This window comes from Acanthopagrus latus, chromosome 13 (genome assembly GCF_904848185.1).
Source record: "Acanthopagrus latus isolate v.2019 chromosome 13, fAcaLat1.1, whole genome shotgun sequence".
In the NCBI taxonomy this organism is placed as follows: domain Eukaryota; kingdom Metazoa; phylum Chordata; class Actinopteri; order Spariformes; family Sparidae; genus Acanthopagrus; species Acanthopagrus latus.
In genome coordinates, this window is record NC_051051.1 from 7,893,751 (window position 1) to 7,912,499 (window position 18,749).

At 40.3% G+C, this 18,749-nt stretch overlaps 1 protein-coding gene across 5 annotated transcripts in view; it reads right to left on the minus strand.

Annotated features, from left to right (window-relative positions):
• Nucleotides 1–18,749, minus strand: part of LOC119030956 (spectrin beta chain, non-erythrocytic 1) — a 50,098-nt gene that overhangs the window by 15,775 nt on the left and 15,574 nt on the right. For 3 of the 5 annotated variants that reach the window (XM_037118960.1, XM_037118959.1, XM_037118962.1), the window contains exons 3-12: nt 4,972–5,123; nt 4,544–4,717; nt 4,190–4,281; nt 3,960–4,040; nt 2,781–2,896; nt 2,349–2,461; nt 1,999–2,186; nt 1,761–1,878; nt 1,458–1,616; nt 1,031–1,333 (exon numbers count right to left, since the gene is read on the minus strand). In XM_037118960.1, coding sequence (XP_036974855.1) covers nt 1,031–1,333; nt 1,458–1,616; nt 1,761–1,878; nt 1,999–2,186; nt 2,349–2,461; nt 2,781–2,896; nt 3,960–4,040; nt 4,190–4,281; nt 4,544–4,717; nt 4,972–5,123 — 1,496 coding nt within the window. Of the gene's footprint in view, nt 1–1,030; nt 1,334–1,457; nt 1,617–1,760; nt 1,879–1,998; nt 2,187–2,348; nt 2,462–2,780; nt 2,897–3,959; nt 4,041–4,189; nt 4,282–4,543; nt 4,718–4,971; nt 5,124–15,982; nt 16,553–18,749 lie in introns of those variants that run through there. The other 2 variants (XM_037118961.1, XM_037118963.1) reach the window with 2 other exon arrangements.

Below are 18,749 nucleotides of genomic sequence, written 5' to 3' on the forward strand. Positions count from 1 at the left end.
TTAGACAAGCATTCTAATTATACTGTAACAGGTCACTGAATCACAAAGACAATAACAGTGTTATTCCAGTTACCAATGAAATGTATTGATGTTTTTATCAACTTCACCTGTGACAAACAAGTCATGTCACCTTCTCTGTAGTCCACTCCATTTTATACTCGCTTTCCCAATTGAAAAATATAAAGAAAGCGTCAAATGCTTGATTTGAAATGGGTCAAAGCTCAAAGGCAGCAAATAGAGCTATGTTTGTTTTAAGGTGGTGGGTGGCTGATAAGGCCAAAGCACTCAAGTTAGTGCTGTGCAACATGCATGCCAATTTTCCCAACAGACAAGCAATAGATATAGTTAAAAACAATTAATAATTAAAACCACAATCAAGTAGGAGCTGAATATTTTGGGACACCTATAAAGTCAATTACTTGGTGAAACATGACAGTAAATTAAATACCTATTATGACAACTGGTGACCTTATGTGCCTAATAGTCCAGAACCATTATTTTGTGCACCGTCAAAGTACGGTCAATAATGTTACAGACTGATTCTTTAATGATTTGAAGGCAGTTGCCTGGATATTTGCCCATTTTACCTTTAGCTAAACACGTAAAATGTTGTACTCACGGCCATCACGCAATTTCATTTTGCAATAGCAGCATTTTGAGACTGGCAGTATAAAATAATTTAATATCACAGCATGTGCGAATTGAACAGATTTAACCATCAAAGGAGGAAAGCACATGCTGAAGTCTACCTCAGCCAACCTTGATAAAACCAGTAATGACAGGCAACACAGCTAAGACGCGGCATGTAAGAAGCTAATTACTACTGTTAATGGTCCTCTGATTAGCGCAGACACTAAAGCTGCTGAGAACATATGTGAACATCAACTAACTTAAATGAGAGGATTAAGACATTCCTTTTTGTTGATTAAAAACAAAGCCAACAGAATGTAGGAATGCAAAGCAGAAAGTTAACAATCCCTTAGCTCTCTTAGAATGGTGTAAGCATGTGTTGCGCTGAGTGGCCCAGTACCTTCATGTCTCCCATCCAGTCCATAATGTAGCGCATCTCCTGGAACAGTCTCTGTAGGTCACGATGGGAATTCAGCCGCTCTCTGCGTGCAGCCAGGAGCTCTTTCAAGTATTCCCAGAGTCGAAGCACGTTATCCCTTCTTGCGATTACTCGCCGCACATCGTGGTAACTCTCTGCTTCCAACTCCTTGGCAACAGCCTCCACAGCAGCCACACGCTCCCAATATGCCCCAATGTCTGTCTCAATGGCCTCGTGTTTACGTGTGGCAGCTTCCACTGCTCCCAAGTCAGTTCCAAAGTTGTCCTAATAACATATGAAAATGAGCTTATAACACAAACTATTCAGTGTATTCAAGTGAGAAGTAGGAATGCACTTATAGCCACATATTTTTTTTTTTTTTTTAAATAAATCCAATTTCTTTTATCACCTGAGACACAAGCCTCTGGTTCTCACTCAGCCACGTCTCCCTCATGGCAGCTTTGCGGTCAAAACGTGCAGCAAGCATCTCCAGCTTCTCCTGGCGGATCAACTCATTTCTCAGTGCCAGCTCACGTTCATGCTCTGCCTTTTCCAGGCGCTCCCAGGCCTGTAACCCAAATGAAAACACAGGAAAATAGTAATGGTCATTTTGTGAAACTAAATTAACTTATAGTTAAGAATAATCTTGTGTTCTAAGAATACATTAAAACTAATGTTTCTATATTGAAAACCTTTCTAGAGTAACTAGTACCTTATTGATGTCAGAGATGAGTTTGCCCTCTCTTGGCATGTAGACTTTCTGATTGTTTGCTCTCATCTTGCTCTGGATAGTGAAGAGAAGAACCTCCAGATTTCCTTTCTCTGTAAATCTGTGGAAACAGACACCACCTCTGGTTAACTTAATGTACAGGGACACACATGAGATCATAGTGTTTAATAAGCATTGGTTCATTCACTTGGTTACTTTAACCCAGCTTTCTGATGCTCACTTTGGGGGTTTCTCCACAGTCCTGTAGGAGTTGAAAGCCTGGAGCTGGTTCTGCACACCACTCAGTGAGTTGGCTAGCTGCCGGTCATTGAGTGTCACTATGGTCTGCTCAATCCATTGCAGCAGCTCTGAGGCCAGTGTCTCATATTTCTCTATCAGCTGGTCAGCCTCAATAGCATAGTCGAGTACCTGCAACCAAGAGATTTCTGTGAGTGAAACTAGTGGGAAAACACATGTATGTACAGGTTTTCCTCCTACATGAATGTGTATACACTCAGACAGACAGACAGACGGCAGACAGCACGCACACACACGCGCGCGCGCACACACACACACACACACAGAGCTAACCTTGCCAATTCGTTTGCCCTCCACTGCCAAGGCTTTCATCTTGGAGAAGTAATGGTAGTAGGTCGCCACATAGGTAATGATGGACTTTTCATCAGGCTGGTCAACATTAACATCTGGAAAAAAAAGACAACATAATCCATCTGAACTTGACCTCTTTCACACCTTTCTTTTTTTAAATCTACTAAACATAAACTACTGCATGTGCTTTTAAAACAGCCTGAATGAGGAATTAAATCAGTGAATGTCACCATCTTTAGACATGCTTTTTGTGGTTTCATTGTAGCTGACATGTGATGTAGCCTTGTCTAAGCTTCAATTAATTCCATTAATCCTCCATTCTCTAACACCCATCAATCTGTTTGGAACGAGAGGCACTGGCTTAGTGCCTTGTTGGATAGTGTCAGGCCCTCTGTGTGACTTTTAACCACTCACCTTCTGGGTCTAGCAGCTTGGTAAGCCCCAGTTCCTTCTCAGCCACATTGAAAGCATTCTGGAGGTTGTAGTGAGCATTGGACCTCTTCAGGTTGTCGAACTCAATCACGTCGGGTCTGCAGAGGCCAGGGGACAATTATGGTTTTAATAGGAACAGACAGCAGAGGATAACAGGGTGCAAGCAAATGGCAGTATAATTCACGCTGGCATTCAGCCTCACCTTCTTGTGGTGTACAGAAAAAATATTTGCAGTCCACTAAAATATATGTCCATTTAAAGACCAGGCTACGTTAAATAATCCATTGGGTTTAGGTAAAGCCATCTGTATGCAAACAGGCTTTTAATTAATGAAGGCAAGCTGCTTCTGCCAATTACTGCTTATTCTTGCCTGAACCTTGTTTTAATTTTGAGCTTACTCAGTGCATTAGAGTGGTGCAAAATAGTTTTGTGTGTGTGTGGGGGGGGGGGGGGGGGGCTTACAGACATTAAATCATGAACTGACATTCCCAAAAAAATAGGAATAAGGCAACATGGGTATTTTCTGTATACATATTCTAATTGCCTGCTGTGGTATTTGAATAGGTACCTACTCATGTAAAAGGCAGTGTCATGGTTCACATAAATATCCCATGGTTCAGTAACTCCAGTGAAAGCAGTGTTAGCATCCATGTGCCAGGGATCACTTTGGCATTTCATTATAAGAACAACACTCCGTTCTATTTAACTTGTGAGTTTAGCTCCCATCGTTGGCTTTAAGATCACAGATTCATTTGAACACAAGGTATTGATGGTACTAATACCAGCAGGGTGTGCAAGTGAGTTGCCAAGCATGGCTCTTCATAGAAAATAAGTGGGTTATTATTTCTGTGATCTAGGTCATCTTTCTCCCTATTTTATTTTCATCCTTTTAGCCATACTGCAGACTGTTTGAAGGATGGGAGGAGTAGGAGGAGACCTAAATAGAAAAGGGGGATGAAAACACCCCTGAGAAGTGATGATGGCGCTGCGACAGGTAGGCAAGGAAAGATAAAAAGACAGATACTGGACACCTTTTTGATTTGTAGAATGGGACAATCCTCACTGACAAGAAAAGGCCTGTTAATTATAGCCAAGCATATGCCTAACAGGGGGAAGTTTAATTGTAGTAGGTAACATCAAGTGCAGGAGGAAGTCAATGACCTGTGTTTGTGCACGATGGCATTGAACGCCAGACCATCTCTCCAGCTGGTTGTGAAGTTGTGGATGTTGACATTGGGGTATCTGCAGAGGCCAGATCAGAAGTCATTAATCATTAACTCAACAAAGCAAAATTCATCAGTTAGTGCTTCAGTAAATACTGGAATAGCATAACAGGATGAACATATCTTCAACATATTAATAGTGCTTGTTCTCTCCCGCTCCTTTCTCACCCAGCAGTTTTCATTTGGCACCAAAGCAGCAGAGCATCTTTAGCTGATTTTTTCTCCTTGTTATCCTCCGTCTCCACACTGATGTCCTGGATCTGTCAGCAGAACATTTTTCTCAGTTTTAACTGTGCCCAGATAATTTTACACAATTCTTTGATGATTAGATCAATATCATTACTGTAATCTTGTATCTTTTATACACATTATACCACATTTCAGGAAGGGTTAAAAATTCAAGTGAGTCCATGAAGATTTCTGTGAGATTTTCAGGGATGAATTTTAAAAGAGAGTAAGAAATGTGGCATCTGCGCTAAAAGGGAAATTGGCAGAGCACCACAAAGCTCCTCTGGATGTTACCTGGAAGCGAAGGATGATGGTCCAGATTAGACCCAGGGTGAGACGGTGATTCCCATCCACTATGTCATGTGAGCCCATATTTTCTAGATGGACTTTTTGCTCTTTGAGAAACTGCAGGGCTTTATCAACATTCTCCAGGCAGTGGATACGCATGCGGCCTTTGGTGGGCTTTGGCTGTGGGGAGCAGAAAAAAAATGGTCAACACCCATGTGATCACAACACACATGAGGTGGAACCGATGGAAGGAATTTAAAAAGAGAAAAACAAGTTAAGGCAGAAGGAGAAGTACATCATACTGGTAAAAAGAAGGAAAAAATGAAGCACATGATTTCTCCTTCCTCCTGACTTGTGGAGCAGGGTGGGGGTCATGCTGTGGGGGCCTGGGTCAGGGTTAAGGAAGGGAGGGGTTGTTTACATGTGATACTTACCAGCTGTTCTCCTGAGAGCACTTCCAGAAGACGGATAAGCATGCGGCCATCACGCAGGTCAGTATACAAGTCACCGATGCGACAGGTTACTCTGCCTAAGTGAGAGTTTACCCATTTGGTGAAGGTCTTCTTCTGTACTGCTTCACGCTCATCTGCAACAAGGAGAGAGAGAGAGGGGCTGAAGTCACATTACACAGATTACAATCAACTTCACATACTGAGATGTAACTGGGTTCAACAGCATTACTGTCAGGGATATAAATATTTTCAGGGAATCAGTTTCCTTTATTAAACACACTCCACTGTTGTCATCAACTCTGATCACTCCTCAGAGCAGACAGGGGGCAGTAAATCAGAAGGACATGATCCCAGGTCCTGAGCAGTTCATTTCACAGATAAGCTACGCCATTAAATCTTGAGGATCACTGTATTGACAGCTTAGTGAGAGGTTTTCACTCTTCAGCGTGAAGTTTACCAACGGCTCTGCTCATGTGTGCACTGCCAATTAGCCTAACGATGAGACTTTAAAAGAGGTAGTGACAATGCAAATTTGAACATAAAGGCAATGTCATTTAGTTAGCATTTTTGTGGTTTCTTTATTGGAGCAGGACTAAAAAAAGAATCACAATAAATTAAGCTGTAACAGCAGCTCAGACATATGGACCAGGGGAGTAAGAAGCTAATCCTGCTCCGCCACCTAACAAGGTGACCTCATTTCTAGGACACAAGGTCTCCCTGCCTTTTGAAACCACTATTCTAGCTTTGTACTTAATGCAAAGCACCTAACCCACAACACTGAGGCAGACAGAAAATAGATCATAGGAGCAGCTCTACAATAATGAGTTAAACAAAACAAAGCCTACTTGCAGCAGCATGAAATAAAATGTGGTGGGGAAGATAAATGTCTGTCTGTCTTGAAACAATGCAAAATAGCAGAGTTTTCATATTTTCATATTCATCATGTTACACAATATAGCCACAGTTTTAGTAAATCTGTTTTGTCAGTGTTCAGTGCACATAGCTCAATATGATCAAAATCATCTTTGATGGTAAATGGTATCCCGTCCTTTAGTGCAGGATGCTACACCTTAGCTCCACATTACACAAAGCAGCTTGGTGTAACAACATGAACCCTTACTCCCCCCAACACAATCTCATGTAGGAAGACATGCAACTAATGTGAAAGATTGACTAATTTGAAAAGAAACTCTCCAGTGTTTTGTTGGTAGTACTAATATTAGCTCACCAACAACAATTTAAAAGGTTGCCAAATGTCTTGTTTTACTGAAGGAAATGCCAAGACAGGATGGTTTGTTTGAAATACCGTGCAATTTCAATAAGTATTTCTAAAACACACACATTTTTCACACAGAAGGTAAAGGCAACTACAAGCTATTGTAACATATGAATGCAACACTATTCAATACTTTCTTTATACTGAACAACACTGCATCACTGTACAGACAGAAGCAGAAGGCTCATGCTTATGACAGCATGGGATGTAAACATTAATGGCGCCCTTCTAGATTAAGCTGCAAGGTTAGCTATCTTAATTAGCTAGCCTCTAATCAATAAGCATGCTTACTATGCATGGCAGTACAGTAGTTCCTACATCAAACTCCTTACGAAGTCTACAGATTACCTTGAGCAACCAGGTCTTGATTATATAAACAGACATTTCAGTGTTTTGGCGCTTTGAGCACAACAAGCCGAGTGCCATCTAGTTCCACAATATAGCAGACATCTCTACTGCTGATAACTCCAAAACTAAGCAACTCCCACCAGAACAATTTAGATAGATAGATAGATAGATAGATAGATAGATAGATAGATAGATAGATAGATAGATAGATAGATAGATAGATAGATAGATAGATAGATAGATAGATAGATAGATAGATAGATAGATAGATAGATAGATAGATAGATTACTGAGCTGATGGTGTATTTAGTTGGTGTTTTACTAATAAGTGAATACTGAGCAACTCCTGAAAGAGCAAGCACTGTGAGGTGAACAGTTTTAGGTCAGCAAAGACAGAATTGTTATGCAATCAACTACTCTACCAACTGTCAGCTGAAACAAGAACTGATTTTGAAATTTAGCACAGGCCTTCTAAAATGGAGTAATATACCACGCAATATTACACATGACCTATTGCGAGCTAAAGGGTCTTATTCTATATCTTTTCTTTAATACTAAAGTCCTCTTCGGAGGTAAGTAATACAGATAGCTTCTTGTGGTGATGTACACTGACTATAAATTAAAATCAATCTGATATATATATAAAAAAAAAGACTAAAGAGACAAGTAATGTTTTTAATTAAGAAAACATTTGAACAAAAATTCTCAACCCTGTACAGCGGTGACCTTTGTATTTTACCTAACTGAATCTCAGGTATTAAAGATACACTGTTGAGTATTGAACCTTTAGTGAGCAGTGATATTTAACAAACAGGTTTCTAAACTGCTCAATCAATGTGCCATCAACATGGTCACATGGATGTATGCCAGGAGCATCAGGGTGGCACACAAATTTCTGTGGAGGTCACACCTGTCAAGTCTAATGTTTTTCACTACTGAGAGTTTGCAGCCATCTTACAGCCTTGAAATGAAACCACAGGGATTGTCACAAACTAGCACCAGCCGGCCGGTTTGCCCCTTACTCACTTTAGTTGATCATTTTCGGAGAGCACAGTCACAGCCAGAGTGCACTGGCCAGCATAGAAGAAGCAATTAAAATGTTCAAATTATATCCAAATGAAGAAGTGTTTAACATATGCAACTATGAAGTATCTACTTATCATATCTTACCCTATCCTACATATCTCTTTTCCTGCTTGAGGGCTTGGCAACACTTGGGAAGGGCACATGCAATTTCGACAAAAAGTTCAAGAGCAGCACAGTGAGATGAATACGTTACTACTGTAATCATGCGGTCAAAAGCAGATCAAGAGATCTGTGTGGTCAAGAGATTACAGGTAATGGGTGAAAATGTACATATACATGAATCAGCATGTCTTGAGGAAAAGGCCACAAATATGTGTTTCTAATATCCTGATTTAGAACAGATTTATACTTTAAGGTTTCATTCTAGAAACATTTAAAGATGGTTGGCTTTACAAAAATATGTGAATTCAAAGCCAGTGGCGAGGCTGACTATAGTCATGATTTACAGGCATATCTTGTCTTGTCTCGTCTCCATGATATGTGTCCCTTTTCCTTGTTGACCTAGACTCATGGATATCAGACAAACAAAAGAGTGTCAAGGAATCACTCTCAAATAGCTACCATCAGTCAAAACAGCCCTTCCTTACTTTACCCTTTGTTTGGTCCTCTGCATACAGGGACAGGGTGTGCTGATTGTTAGAGATTTTCGGGCCTTAAAATTGATTGCCATTTTAATTTCAACTTTCAAGAAGTAACTCACAAGAGCCATCTCTACTACACCACACTAACAGACTATTCTTAATGTGCCAGGTGAGATGGAGTGGAGAAGCCTACATTCCTCCTCCTAATACTTGGTCATGTTGTGACAGTACCGGAGACTGAGGAGGAGGCAGTGGGGCAGTGGTCCTAAAGAAGAAATGCTGAAATGCTTCTCCATGGCTGGTGATTCGCTGCTAATAACAAGCCTACTGAACAAGAACGCAGACAGACAAACACAGACATCAGTCTCTGACGTCCTTGCTCATTATGGCGAGCAAACACAAACCTGTCATCAGTTGTGGCAATGCTAGATAAGAGCAAAACCGGTGCAGCTGTTTTCTCTAACAATGTGACATTTGTGGACATTGCTGTTATTGCATGGGAGAGTATCAACTGTAATGTCTGTACATCAACATCTAAATGGGTTATTAGCTCTTAGTAAAAATGGGCAAGGTCTGCATCAAAAAGCTTGTTTTTTTGGGGTTTTTTTTTAAACGAGGGCACACTGACAGCTGCAGGTGAGAAAAGATCAGGGAAACTGGGCCTCAACTACTGTTTGCCATCAGATGTCTGAAGTCGCACGTCACGCAAAATACCTGCAGAGCCTGCCAACATTGTTACACAATTACACAACCCAGGACAAGAGAGAAGAGGGAGAAAATATGAGCTTTAGGAAGCAAGCCTGGTAATAACTAGTATTACTAAATCATGCATAATCAGAGTGTTTCTGCCCCCCCCAAATCCCACTGAAATGAATTTTCACACCAGCCTTGTTACATGGGCAATTCAAAATAACAGTTCTCCCACGCTAAAATACAATGTGCAAAGTCAGGGGCTACAAGATTTGATAAAAATGCCCTCCATACTTGCCTGCAATCCAGCTCAAAAGAGATACTGGCTGCTTTGAAAATAATGTGAATCCTAGCAGATATACAGTACACTATATCTTCATGTGAGTTCAATCTATTTCATTTGTTTTTGAGAGATTTTTTTCTGCAGTTAAAGCATGGTGAAATATTAAAATTGTACTTTATAGTACATGCCTTAAACTCCATCTGGAACTAGAATTGAATATAATCTTACATAAACTTCATAGAAAAGAGCATTCAAAGTTTGTAAGACCTCCCTGAGGCTCTATACGCCCTTCGTCAACCCGTTTGTGTGCGAGCTAGAAAAACAAGTGATTAGAATTTGTTATGCTCTGTTTTTCTCCATTGTTTTCTAATGTCAGATTAGAACTAGTCATTACAGGCATCATCAAGTGTTTCAAACGCATATTTGGGCATGTCCAGTCACTTTGAACATGTTTGTCTCTGGTAGTAAGCTTTAAGTACATGACTGGGTGGGGGAGTAGAGTGTTCAGCCAGTGCCCTCTCTACTGTTGATGATACTGGGGTTTAGCTTGCTGCTGCTTTTCCTGTTTAAGCCCCAACCAAACTTTTGAACCGTTGATATTGATAATTATCTGCAGGTAATCCCAGCAAATATGCCGCCAGACATAATCCTGTTTTTGTTGCTCAATGTGATTTGGATCGTTTTTGGAGATAAAATGGAGACAAGTACATAACTCGTACACTTAATCTGTGTGCCAAGGTTCATAGAAAACAACACTGTATCCTTGCATGAGAACATTCTGTATGTGCAGTTTAAGATGACGCGTCAACTGATCAAATAACTTTGATATACAATGTGGTGCAGTGGATGGTTGCATCAAGGTTCAGTAAAATAAATGAGCTGATTCACTGAATTGATGCAGTGAAATACATCTGAATTAACCAGTACGGACGGCTATGGGTTTTCGCTGCTTGGATCTGTATTTCCTATTGTGTTACGTTTTATACATTGTCTGTAAAGTGTGCCGTCATAGCCAGGAAATTCCTTCTCAAGAGATAAGCTGATCTCAAGAAATCATAAGTAAATTAGTAAAGAAAACATAAAAACATAGATTTTAAACGTAGATCTTTTTAAAAAAATAGATCTGTTTTGGTTCAACTCAGTGTCATTCTTGTTAAAATTTGCAGATGAATTTAAACCCTGGGCTGTGAAAAATACCTTACCATAACTCTTTCACAAAAAAGCAAGCATGATGTAATTGAGTGGGAGGCATCCTGCTTTCACACAGTGTGATAAGTTTGATACAATTTTATGTCCGTCTGCCAATAGGCCACCAACACGCATTATGAGCCAACTCTTTTCTAGATGCCAGCTAGCCAAAGAGGCATCTAATCACATATTCAGCTGTCAATGACTCCAAAGACAGTTGAAAAGTCCCACTTTTTCCCCCTGTACTGCTCATGTCCTCTCAATGAATCCTGCCCCTCTCCGCTGTGTTGCATGACTCTGCACTTTGGCTCCCAGTGGCGTCACTTCAGCATAGAGGACAAGGAGTGACTCCATCCTTAAATAGCTTACCATAGTAAGCACTTCACACAATAGCAACAAATGCATACTGCAGATTTCATCTGCTATTCATTTTCCTGAGCATTTGCACTCAAACACACTGGACCATTGTCTTGTGATCGTTTCTTGACTGGCACAGAAAAAGCAATAGCTCTTGCCTCACCACAGGCTGGTAATCATTAAGTGCTGCTAACAACTGCATCTCGTTTCATGTCCTGCCCAGGTCATGCCTTCCTCCCAAGCCATTTCATTTTCTTCCTGGGTTGAAATGAACTTGACCGAGTAAACTTTGACATCCTGTGCTTCACCCACCCTGAGATTGCGTAATGAGTGCCTCTGGTCACCCCGTCCTCAGAAAGACTGAGTAAACTTCTTCCATCAATCTGTCTGCTTTAATCTGCTTTAATGACCTTCTCTTGGACATTCCCACATAGAGAAGATTATGGTATTGTGCCAAAGGGTACAGAGAAAGCTCATCAGTGGGAGTCAGCTCCACTCTTACTAAGCTGGGAGGAAAAAAAAAACAAAGCAAAAATATGACAATAGATGTTGCAGTGTGTTACAATAAAATGTTTTTTTTTTGTTTTTTATTGCAATTTCAGACCATCAGTGAAATTAAACGGAGTGTAAAACCAGCTTTAAATACGATTTTGCATTGAACAATTTAGTCAAGTTGTAGGTGAACAGAATACCACACTGTGATAGTTGTCAATGTATTATATATGTATGGACATTAGAATCTTATCATCCGCCATGGTTGACATGTAATTAGGTATCTGAATCAAGGAATCATTTAATCCAAGAAACCTGTATAGCTAATGCTAAAATCAGATGGTGAGATGTCCTAGAGATAGCATGAATTCCTCAAAATCTGTAACTTAAACCGAAAACTAAGGCTCGAGAATCAATTTCTCAGCCAATGGATTCTAACTGTTTTGCTGTCCAAGAAAACAGAGTAAACTAAAGGTGCTTATTACAGGAATTTGTCTTCATGAAGATTCTATCACCACCTGTCAGATAGTCAAAAGCAGCTTGTAAGCTCTGTGGTTAGTAGTTACTTTTCTTATTGACACAAGTGGGTGGGTGGAGCTAAGAGTCAACTATGGCTGAGCTGTCTATAGTTTCAATTTGAATCCTTTTGGAGATTCTCTTTGTGTCTGTAACTAAATGTCAGACGAATACAGCCACAACAAAGGAGACACAACATACATTTAACAAGAAAAGTCTCGCCAACAAGGACCAACCATCTTAAGAGTACTAGTTGTAGGAGGAGTAGGTCTGTGTAAATAATGTTTCAGTAAAAGAGGGGGAAGTGATAAATGAATAATAGTTCACTCCTTATTTCTATATGACTCACAACATGCACCATCAGTGTTCGCCACTGGCATGGATGCTACATGTCTACAGTGCTGTGATGTATGTGCACAACTAAGTGACGAACTGCTATATAAAGATGCACATGCTTTGACATTACTCTGCCTGCAAAAGCAGAACTGCCCTTCCTCTGCTTATGACTTTGAAAGTGGGGTTGTGGTAAAACCGCCATCTTGCCACATGTGGCATGAGTTATTTTTACTCTTTTAACAGTTTGAGGTTACAAGTATAGAAAGGCAATGTGTTTTGCCACACACCAACAGGTTGGTTCATACAATTCCAAAAAGTGACATGGTGAGTAAGAAAGCAATATCTACAGGGAGCTCCTCTTTTCCTTTCTGAAAGCAGTGAAGGCACTGAGCATGCCCTTCAGGTCATGCACCTCTGCACCATCTGCAGCTGCAGCTGATAATGGGAAAGATCAGGGGGGTGGTGGTGGTGGTGGTGGCCAAGGCCAATCCCATGAGAAATGAGACAGAAACAGGCACCTCTCAGCCATAACATCTGGATACAAAAAGGGTGTGAAATGTCAACAAGACAATAATTGTCTTCAAGCCTCCAAAACTGCACCTTGTTGTTACCCTTCCAAGAGGGAAACTGTCAATATTAGTAAAACTGTACAAACAAAAAGGCATTGTGTGTTTGCGTGTGTGTGCATGCATGTATGTGTTAGCAAGGTAACGTGACTCTGAGTTACAGCTGGAGGCCACTGAAGTCAGAGCCCTCACTAAGAGTGTTAGAAATATTAAATTACAGCAGTCAATTCATAGTGCGCTACTAAACTTGAAACTGGACCAAAAAGGTGTCCAATGCTGGTCTTCCAGTTTCAATGCAAATGCTTAAATAAAGCATCAGGATAAGAATGTGTCTGACTCAGATAGCTAAGAATTTGCTGTTATGAAATAAAAAGACAGCCTTGGTCACTTCTTTGCTGAGATTTGACTTTACACACTAAAAACTGAACTAAATTACCTGGGGGAAATAAATCTGTAGAGGTAGATTGATGTAACTAAATACTACAAAGGGAAATAAGTCAGTACAATAAACATCTAAAAATTGTCTCACTTTTTCTGTTTATGTTAAACGTGTTTTAAAGGCCTTAAAAGGTAGAAAACCCTCCATCTATTTGAATAAAACCATAGTGCTAACACCTGGTGAGTGTCAGTCGTTGTTAGTTCAGGTAGCCACAGCAGTGACCCTTTGGACCAGGACCCTGTAGTCTATCCCAACACACTGTATTTATCTCTGAACCAGGATGACAAACCAAACTTGCAATGTATTTATCTTGGCACCGAGATAAATAAGTGTCTTGTAATAAGTGCACTATGAACTTTTACACCATGTTCTCTGAACACAAGAAATGCAGTAAGATTGCATAACATAACATAACATTCATACAGTGCTATAATACTACAAGAGGGCTACAAGAAAATCTAATAGCTAGAAATTAGCTGTTTATTCTCTTAACTGGTCATGAATGATTTAATGGGTTAAATTATAAAGTGAATGTGGGCCAAAAAAGACAAGCTATTAAAAAAAACAGCAACTGTCTCTCCATCTGTCAATAGAGGCTGTTCTATGGTGCAAAGATGAAGGGGTTTTTTTTCCTTCTCCCTTGAATTTAACCATGTGGCCCAGTGTTTCATTAAACCTGTCTCCCTCTGCCATAGTTATTTAGTGACTCAGTTTATACTTCAGCTGTTAGACATCATTTACTACTGAGTCAGATAATGCTAGATGTGCTCAGTGCTTTCATGGCTGCTATGGGACCTGAAAATCTGTTTTCATCAATTTCCAATCACAATTCCCTTTGTTCATCAAATGTGTGGTTGGGGTCAAATTTTAGACAGAGAATAAAAGCTGGAAACCACTGACCTTTAACAAAAAAATGTCAAAGTAAGACAAAAACAACATCATTTCGTATCTGCACAAAACTGTTTTGGGAATGCTGACATTTTATTTGAAGAGTTGGTAAAATGACACCAAAACTATGCATGTGCACATCTTTTTCTTCATCATTCCAGGAGACATCATGGTCTAACACAGGGAGGGAGGGAACGAGTGACACAAGGAATGAGCCTCAAGGGTAGTCAAACTGGAAATACTAGTGGGTGTTGCCAAGATGTGTTTTTGCATCTGATTATGTGCATGTGAACATATTTAGAGCAAACGTCACCCAGAACATATCCATGCAAGGAGATAAGCACAAAAAAGAACAAAAGGAGTAGTATTACAAAGTATGACAAATAAATGCGTTTGTTATCCGACTCCCTTTATTTCATATATTTAGAAACTGAGTTCTGGTCAGATTACTAGTTGTAATTCATTTCACAATATTCTTGTTGTAGGGAAGTGTGAATAATTCCTGTCAGCACAATTTTGGTGACTGATCTCTGACCCCACAAATTACACAGTGAGTGAAAGGTGGTTTTCTAACCTGACAAGTGGAAAATCACGTGTAGATATGTACCCTTAGCTTCTTTGTGCGTGAGACTGCTCTGTTCAGTCTCACAATGTTGTAAATCTTGTACTTGAGACCATATCTTTTCTCTGAATCTTATCTCTAGTCTAGAGCATTGGTTTTGTCAGAGTAGTTAAGGTGAAGACATTTTTTTATTCAGGCATCACATCACAAAGATACACGTAGGACTGGGGAATATATCAGTGTTAGTTACTGTGATATGAGTTTGCCACATCGCCAAACACTACACGTTTATCTCTCCCTCACTTGCAATGAAAATATTGCTTAATATAGGTGGTGGAATATTGTTGGTCCACTACAAGAATGTAAAACATGTAAAACTAGCAGAATGCCCTTTCAGTACACACTATGACAGCTTTCCATTTCAGTGAGCTACCAGGGAGGGACCAGAAGCTAGCAAAACACTGATCTTCATGCACACCACTGATCAACATGTCAGTTTCATTCACTACAGCACATACATGCTCAGCTACTGCAAATACTTGAACATGTGGCTTGTGGCTGAGGGGTCTAACGCTCACAGGAAAGTGCTGCATGATGAACAGATACATGTGGTGATCACACAAAAACTAAAATACAAACATTTGAAAGTGACACCTCGAAGGAGAGGGTTTTTTCAAAAAAAAGTTTTACTGCCATTTTACTGACACAAGCATTTACAGACGTTAGAAGAAACTGACAGATTTGGGAGTACTAGTATAAAATTAATAATTTAAATTCAGATTAAGGGGACATTTTAGTTAACACATAACTTTGAGTCCTATGTCACAACCACTAGTCACTGTGATTTCTGTTTGCAGGACCTCACAGACCTCACAGGCTTTGCTAGAGACAGAGCCATGCATTGTAATAAGATAAGAAAGGACAGGTGGCCCAGTGATCAGGTGCCAGACTGCCTTTCTACTTTAGAGCTGAGATGAAGCCTACCGTGCATTTACTATGGCTTCCCTGGACTCTCTCCATATTAAGCTCTGAAATAGTACAGACAGAGGAGTCACTTCAACCTCTCACTGGTGATCATTTATGTGAAGATATGCTGAGCCAATAGGAGACTCATTTACAGGCAAAAGCACCTGCTGTAGGACTACATCCCGAGATAGCCAAATAGTCCACCTGGACAATCTTATCCACAACTTTTAACTTTAACAACTGTTTCCATAAGCCACACACCAAAGAACTCTAATCTGTGATGGCAATAGGACAACTGATATTCAAAGATATCTGCTTAGCTAAGCCATTGTATTTTTACCAAACAAACCATAAAATAAATGTATATTATGAATGGAATTTCCCTTCCAACCAAATCAACGTGTCGGTCTGACTCTTACCTTGCAGCTGTTTAAACCGTCCTTCCAGGATGTTTGAGTATTGCACCTGATTAACAAATGCTGCTGGGGACAAGCAGGGCTCTCTGTCCCTGTGTTCCCACTCCATGGTCTGTTTTCTAAATGTTGAAATAATCCTCTAAGATACAGAATGAATGGAAGTTCTTCTGTATGGCACAGTGGAGGAAAATGTCCCACTAAAAGTGTATCAAATCCTTGAGAAGGTTTAAAAGAAAAAAAGTTTTGTATATCCAAAACGCCTCGGTTTATCCTCCTGTTCTTGATTTCTTCAATGCTGTGCCACAAGCTTAAAAAATGTTGCCGCCTGTTCTCTTCTTCATCTACCGTATGTCCCACCTTGTCCAATGAACACACAGCAGTGAATGCATGGGTAGTGGATTTTTCAATGAATCATTTTAAACTAAACTGAAGAACAAAATGTTCTCTAGTTTCACCTCCTCCTGTGAAGAATTTCACCACACTTGTGGCCTCTGAGCAAAGTGAAAACTATCGTTGCACTCCCTTGTGGTTCTAAAAGGAAAAGGAACACTGGCTTCTCCTTCCCTCCAAACTCTGAACACGCATTTGCTGGTGCAGAGCACAGCAGAGCAGGCTAACCGGCTGCGGTCGGATAGCTGTGTAAACAAAGCCTGCTGTGCCGTCTGAAAATCATGTCATTTGCATAAGGTGTGTTTGAGGGAGGAGCACAAAGGAAGAATATGGTGGAGAGATGAAGGGTGGGAGGAGGTGTAGAGGTGGACTAAACCATTAGAGTTCCCTGCTCAGTGTTGCTTGAGGCGGATTATTTAACTCCACCTTAATTCCATGGAGCCCTGGGGTGTGGCCTGCCAAGACGGTGTATCACCAAAGTCTCCATAAGATTGCATCTTCTTATCCTGTTCTCTAACTGTGTGGCTCCTTTTTATTTCTATCACTCTCTATAATAACATTTCATCTCCCTTTTTCTGTTCACTAGGTCTGCTATATGATAAGGCGTTAAGACAGGAAGGAAGTTGTTGAGTCAGCCTCAGCAACACAACAAGCTCTTTCCTGCCTGAACAAGATTTGAAATTGTGAACATGTCTGTCTGTTTGTCGGGCAGATGGGTATGGTGATTGTGGGGGTGGATGTGAATCATTACCTGTCTAAAATAATTTCAGAACTTCACGGTATCAACACATTTCTTTTCTAACTAGATCAGGGAGAAATACAGAACTAATGTCTGACAATCCTTAAGGACAGTATTTCATATTGGCTTTTTAAATTTCTAATCGGGTAGATTTTTCCCTCCACTGTCAAATTAACTGATTGTTTGCAAACACCGGAGGAAAATGGACTTGCTGTGATTTGAAAGCTGCAAAATAACTATTTCCCTCAATCACTGTCATATCATAGAAACAGTAATTGCAACCTTTTTGGGCACACTTGACATTCAAGTTAAGTTTATGTGGATGATTTCCATGGCTCTGCTTCATAATCCAGCACTAATAATAAAGCAGTATTTATTCAAATCTGTGCAATATGCACCAAGATGACTATCAACGTAAACTAAGCATCCTGAGGAAATTATAAATCTATTTTGAAAGTAAAGAATTAAATTACTTTGGAAGGTTTACGCTTTCCTACAGCTGCCAATTAACAGTAAGGCAAAGTGAAAGATGTACTAAATGCCACTGTGTAAAAAAAAGTTACACAAGGCTGTTAACACAGGGAGGACTAAGGTCACAGCCTTTTTTAGTTTGGTCAGGGGGCAGTGGTAAAAAGGTCTGGTTGTTTTTTTGATCTGTGTTTGTCCTGATGAGCAGGGAGCATCTGGATGGGTCTCGTTAGAGGCACCAAATGCCCCAGGCCTTCTGCGACTGGGTGTTTATGAAGGGGGACTGGACTAATGAGATCCAAAGAGAACACTTCCGTCTGAGGAACAGAGGCTATGCTTTGGACACATGCAGAGTGGAATGAAGGGCAGAGAACTGGTAAACCTCAGTAATGGCCGTTTAAAATCCCATCTGGCATATATGGAACATCACAAACCCACAAGCTTTGTGTGTCTGGCATATGCGTTATCAACTATCATGTTAAGGCAATTTCCCACCTACACAACCCATCAGTCATTTTGATATACTGAAAAATGAGCAAAGGCTATGATTAACAGTTACATTCAGAATCATGTGAAATATGAAAACCAATAGTGAGAACGTTTGCCAAAGGTAGGTGTGGGAAAACTGCTGCATTGAGAAACTTGAAATTAATGATAATTGATGGTGGTCTGGCATGATGAAATAACACAGAAGAGAAAGAGCAAAAAGATAGAACCTGGTGGGGGAGTTAACACTGCCAGAGGGAGAAAGGAGATGCCTATTGCTGAGCATGTACATTTTATCCATCCTACAGCACAGCCCCTTCTGAGGACCTGGGGGAGGCCTGAAATCTGGTCCATACTGCAAGCGCTGGCAGTAAATATCTTATGTGAAGGGGAATCCCCCTGGAGCTAGAGAGGGTGATTTTCTCTCAAGAGTCCCACAGTCACTCAAGTCTAAAACAGAATCTCTCTAAATGTGGTCAAATGTGAGAAAGTGAATTGTTATGATATTCTGTTACCCATGGTCTCAATTGTTGGTTTCCAGATTTAAATGATTTTGTCCTGTCTATCATAATGATGTGAAGTAAATAAATGTAACTGAGTGTGAAGTCCTGCTTGAGTTGCTTGAAACGAAAAAAAGGCAAATTTTCACAGCTTGTCTTCCTACCCCTACACGGTACATGAGAGCAG